At 37.5% G+C, this 6,245-nt stretch overlaps 1 protein-coding gene across 1 annotated transcript in view; it reads left to right on the top strand.

Moving 5' to 3' along the window:
* USP15 (ubiquitin specific peptidase 15) overlaps window positions 1–6,245 on the top strand; it is a 58,143-nt gene that overhangs the window by 30,672 nt on the left and 21,226 nt on the right. The window contains exon 7 of the mRNA XM_026039785.1: window positions 5,347–5,430. Coding sequence (XP_025895570.1) covers window positions 5,347–5,430 — 84 coding nt within the window. The remainder of the gene's footprint in view (window positions 1–5,346; window positions 5,431–6,245) is intronic.

Genomic DNA, 6,245 nt, shown 5'->3' with positions numbered 1-6,245 from the left:
AGTAGGAGACTCCACAACCTCCCTGGGCAGCCTGTTCCACTGCTCTGTCACCCTAACAGTAAAGAAGTTGCTCCTCACCTGGAGACGGAACTTCCTGTGCTCCAGCTTGTGGCCATTACCCCTTGTCCTATTACTGGCCACCAGTGAGAACAGCCTGTCCCCTTCCTCCCTGCATTCTCCCTTCCTGAACTTATACACATTAATCATATCCCCTCTCAGCCTTCTCTTCTCCAGAGAAAACAGGCCCGGCTCACTCAGCCTCTCTTCATACGAGAGATGTTCCATTCCCTTAATTATCCTAGTTGCTCTTCTCTGGACCCTCTCGAGAAGCTCCACATCCCTCCTATACTGGGGAGCCCAGAACTGCACACAGTACTCCAGGTGCGGCCTCACCAGAGCTGAGTAGAGGGGCAGGATCCCCTCCCTTGACCTGCTGGCAACACTCCTCCTGATGCAGGCCAGGATCCCATTGGCCTTCTTGGCCACGAGGGCACACTGCTCACTCATGGTTAACTTAGTGTCAACCAGGACTCCCAGGTCCCTCTCCGTGGAGCTGCTTTCCAGCAGGTCGACCCCTAATCTGTACTGGTGCCTGGGGTTATTCCTCCCCAGGTGCAGGACCCTGCACTTGTCCTTATTGAACCTCATGAGGTTCCTCTCTGCCCAACTCACCAGCCTGTCCAGGTCCCTCTGGAAGCACATGTGGGTAAACATCAAACATCCATAATGTTCAGCAGGGCTGTTTTCATGTTTGCTTTAACAAACACATTTGTTTGATATCAGTTAAGTTGGGGTTGAGAAACATCAATAGGTGCATGCCTTAAGTATCAAAAATAACAACAAAAAAAAAAATGGCCAAATGTTAACTCTTTCTTGTCCCAAAGAAGTGTAATTAACTGAATTAGGTTGTGTGTGTTTTGTTGTTGGTTTTTTTTTAATTAAGAGCAGTATCAGCATAATTCTAACCACACCTACATGAACCTCAGCTAGCACAAAATTATTTCTCTAAGACTCCACTTTGCATATGATGAATGATTAAAAGAAAATTCAGCAGTCTATAAATGTGAATTTGACAGAATGAAGGAATAAAACCACAAATTTACCTGAAATCTAAATCTAAATCTTGTATTAAACAGCTGCACATCAAGGCATATAGGTGGGAGAGAGTTGTTCTCTGCTTGCGTGTATATATTGAATATATTGTCTGGATTTATGCATTACCTCTGCTATGGACCACTACTGGATTTAAAATATAATATAAATTAACATAAGTTAAACGAGACAAAAGTTTAATTTCATGCAAGCTCACAAGATTCACCAGAGTTTTACATCATTTAGTGCAATACAGAAAAACAAACATTTCAAACTTAGGTTACGTGGTTCCTGATGTTCCATCAGCTGGATTTGCTGACTCCTCCATATGAGAGACAAGGCTACTCATTGGTTTTTTTTGACAGTTTTAAACTGACATTTTAAACTGATATTTTTTGTCAAGTTGATAACTGTTCGTTCATACAAATGTGAGAAGTCAATGTGTCAATGTGCAGGCGATCAGCTATACCTAATGCCTTACAGGAGAATTACCTATATCCAGAAAAGGCTATAGGTTGTATTATTTTTATGGGTAAGAGCATGGGCTTTTCCTGTAAGCTCAAGGTAGTAAAATCAACTTTATCTGTTTAAAAAAGGACAGATTTTTCATCACTGTTGCCCTTTCAGGCCATCTTCAACTGAGCAGGATTTCTCTAGGACATGATGTGCACAGAATGGTATCCTCTGAAGCAATTTTTCGGTAGTTGTGTGCTTTTTGTAATATTTCTCTTTGCCAGGCATCAGATCTGGATTAATCTTGAGTTAAGTACGTCCCTGCCCTATGTTTAAGAGTGTCTAGTTCCAAAGATTACTGCTTAGTGGAAGAAATGTAATTATTATGCTACATTGCAGATGCTATTCTACATACAGAATTACAGAAATATTGGGTGGGTTTTTTTTTTTTTTTTTTTGCTTTTTAATTATCCTGCTCTACTAGCTGATATAAGAGATGTGGTTATTTGCCACAGGCTATGCAGCTATGCAGAGATAGTCTTGACCTTGGCTTTAACTGCAGTTCTTTTACACATTGGATTTCTCAAGTCTTTGAGCCAGCTCTGACTTGAACTGTGAGCTTGAATGAACTAGGCAAAGAATATACATGATGGTGATACTGTTTAATTTAGGCCTTTCTTAAGCTAAGCCAATGATGCAGGAGGGTCTAGAACAAAACTCTTCTTAAATTCGTGCAATTTCATGTTGGTCACTAGTTTACTTGGTTCTTATGTGCATGTCTGGAGAAGAGAAGGCTCGGGGGAGACCTTATCGCTCCCTACAACTGCCTGAGAAGAGGCTGTAGTGAGGTGGGGGTCGGGCTTTTCTCTGGAATAAATACCACTAGGACAAGAGGAGATGGCCTCAAGTTGCACCAGGAGAGGTTTAGGTTGGATGTTGGGAAGATGAGAGAATTGACTGCTAAATATAGTGTGGAAAATCCAGTGTTTCCCTAGTGCATAACACTGGGATGCAGAATATATACAGTTTGTTAGGTTCTATCCTTTAGCTAAAAAATAGAGTATCTGAAGCAGCAATTTGTATTTTGCTGTGCCCTGGGAATGTTTAAATGCAGAAACCTTTGAACAGGTCAAACCAGAGCTTTAGGGGAGGATGGGCTACTGCTGGGTGGTGGGGCGAAGATGCAGGCAGTAACAAGTACGTCCAATATTCTTGTTTCAGTGGTTCCTCGTTTAGGGATTCATCTCAGTGAGGTAAAGTAGGACTTCGGAAAATCTTTGGTCTTAGAATATCTGTCTTCTGTTTGTGTGTTTTATTTTGTTTTTGTTTCTTACTTGGGCAGACTTGTTCCCTGTGTATGCTCCTGGTGACTTTATCCTCCTTAGATGTGAGGAGAGCTCCGTTGTTATTACCGGAGTACTGTGGTGAAATTACCCACATACAGCTCTTCATTTATTCAGAGCTACGTGCTTATAAATATGGATGAACAGAATAAGTTATTTGTGAAATGCGTTGGGCAGCTCCAAAGGATGTTTGGAGAGGGGGGTAGACTCTCATGTTTGCTATTGACTGTGGGAGTTAAGATGTCTGGCAGCTCATGTGCAGGTGCTGGACAAGAGGCCTTTGGCCTCTCGGGGAGCGTGCTTCATTTTGCTGTGACAACAGCACAAACACAGACCCAGAAGGACAAACAACAACAACAAACAAACACAGAGGGAAATGTTTGGTGTAAAACTGAAGCACTGCAGACAAGAACTCAAGTGAGACCCACAGAGGGCCTTCTGTGTGCACCACACGGGAAAGTTTTCTAATCACTTGTCCACAGGTCTGCCTGTTCCTCAGTGCAGAAGGAAGGACAGTTTTCTAGTACAGGTCTGAGTTCAGTGCTCAGGTAGATCGTGATGCTAAATAAGTATTTACAAACTCGGGGTAGAGTTGTTGAATGCAAATCGTATTTCTCCTTGTTACTACTTCTATTTAGAGGTGAGGTGAAATGATGAACAAATTGTTAATCTCTTACAGTAAGGTAAAAACAGGTGAAGATTAAAATATCATTAAATTTTAAAAAAGCTCCCTGTGATCATGTCCTAAAATAACCTTAAACAAAGTCTGTCATCTCTAAAATGGTCTCTTGAGTCATGACGCATGCCTTATACCCACACAACTTCAACATATTAATTTGAGAAACTCCAGAAGTATTATCATACGATCATATCTTCATGATGCAGAATATCATCTAGCTAATAGACTCAGATGATAAAATTATACAGAAGACAGTTAATCAGACTGACAAAATCAAAGTCTTCTTCATAATTGAAGAAATTCCAAACATAATTATGAATGTTCTTTGTAATGCAAGAATACCGAATGTAACACTCTTTATGCAAGCATTAAACATATGTGAGTTTTCAATTAATTGACTTTTATCTCAAGTATTGAAATACATAGAGATGTAAAAGAATACTGCTGCTTGTTTATAGCAACTTATGACATTATTTTCTGATTTGAAAATGTCCTCAGTAAATATACATACTTAAACAATGTAAATATTTCACTATTTTTGGCACAATTTGATTTATTTTTCTAAAAATAGAAAAATCTATTCTAAAATCTTACTAGCTTTTTGTATATTTAAATGCAAGGAAAAGTTACCACATTACATCTCTGTATACAGAACTTAATGGTATGAGCAAAAACATAAGTGGGCCTAAGCATGTAGAAGACGGTTCTCCTTGTGTCAGTGTCTCTCTCTATTTGATAGCAAATGCTGAGTTTTAAGTAGATGTTTTTAGCATGTGGACAATAATGCACAACCAGGAGTAAATCTACTGATTGCCATCTTCAAAGATGAAGTTCCCCTCCTCTTTTTTTGCTTCTCTTTCCCTTGAGAACTGTACTTATGTAGCCTGGCGATCTGTGTTTAAAAGAAAATTCTGAACATGCAGGTTGTTTCCTTGTTTTTGCTGCCTCAATTTTATGAGATGCATTACAAAGATGTATTGCAAAGCTACAGCTGTTACATTACAGGGATGTCTGGAGCTTGATCCAACCCAATTGCCTAAGTTCCACCCAAAGAAGAGTGAGGGTGGCTCACTGCCTTGGGGCATTCAAAGCTGCTTTCATAAGACTTACTCTAGCAAAGTAAAATATCCTGCAAGATAGTTGTATGTTGTGTTTAATTGCTAAATTCATGGTCTTTTGTGATTAAAATGTTCTGTATTTTTATATTTAAAAATAGACTTATGCAGTGGGGTTGAATAATTCTATTAACATCTGGGTAAAGGCTTTAAAGCTTGCCTGCTAATCTGTATATCGTGGAATATTATTACAATGATAATAAGACAATTTTAATTAAATGGTTTCATGCTAGTTCTAAACTAACCTTGGAGTATGTATCTTAATCGTATTCATATCTCAACACCCACTTATGGTTAAATGAAAAATTCATAAAATTGTCAAGTTAGAAATTTTACATTGTAGATTTTAGAACAACAACTTATCTATAGTCACATCATAAACTGAAAACAATTTATTGTACTGTGATCTTTTTGATTTTTTTGTTTTGAATAGAGATGTCTCTTCAACATGATGTGAAGGTTTAAAGTGTTGTAAAATATTTCTGCTTTTGAAAGTTTAATTCTGAGAGTTGCATGTCATGGCTATTTTTAGTGTGTATCTGAGCTAAAAGGGGGAAAAAATCTTTTTTGTGCTTGCTTGTATGCATTGCTCATTTTTTAGCTTTATTTCACAGCTTTAATATCTCAACATTTTTACCTAATTTATCATTTTGATATTTTAAAGGTCCCCAGGTGCATCCAATTTTTCAACTTTACCAAAGATCTCTCCATCTCTATCAAATAATTATAACAACATGAACAACAGAAAGTAAGCAATATACCTTTAAAACTACTTCTTTAATTGAACCAAATATGTCATAAGAAGGTTTCTTTGTTTTGTAGTTACTACATTGAGACGCTTTTTTTTTTTATTTTATTTTTTTAACAGAATTTTAGTTGCAAATTATTGGTCAATATTTTATAGCATAGGTGTTGTATCACGTAATATCAGGAAACAAAACTACAGTTAAAGGTATTTGGTAGATGTTACTGAGGAGTATAAAGAGAAGAGAATATTGTCTAAAGAGAATATTGAGCACCATGAGAAAAGGTATAAGGACTCAGGATTCAGCGCTTATGGAGTTAAAAAATCAAAGTATTACGAACACCGTCGTTCTCCCTGAGATGACCAACATAGAAGTATTAGCTGTTTTTAGGTGAGGTGTTCAGGTTTCCCTTATTGATTGATAATAAGTTATTGTAGTAGCGTGTATAATATCGCACATTGATTTGACACCACTAAAACTGAAGCTGTAATTGTTGTCATACTGATTATAGACATTAACTTCTGGCACTTTAACTTCTGTGCCTTACCACTAGGAGTTTTGTAGCAATGAGTTTGATTGGGATATTTGAGTATTACAGAGCAGAGAATTAGTGAAAGAAGAATTCTCTCACTTTAAAGGATTTTCTCCTTTAATTCAAATTTAATTTAAATTCAACATTGTGTAAAAGTATATGCGTTGCTTGATGTGATGAAACTGTACTTTCAAATCCACTGGCCAACTTTCTATGTAATCCTTTTTATTCTACACAGCTATAAAAAGTTGGCAAATATAGAAAAACATGGACTTATTTCACTAT

The sequence above is a fragment of the Nothoprocta perdicaria genome, unplaced genomic scaffold (assembly GCF_003342845.1).
Source record: "Nothoprocta perdicaria isolate Ctin4 unplaced genomic scaffold, notPer1 scaffold_240, whole genome shotgun sequence".
Classification (NCBI taxonomy): domain Eukaryota; kingdom Metazoa; phylum Chordata; class Aves; order Tinamiformes; family Tinamidae; genus Nothoprocta; species Nothoprocta perdicaria.
The sequence above is the reverse complement of the archived record's forward strand: the minus strand, read 5'-3'. Positions and strand labels throughout refer to the sequence as shown.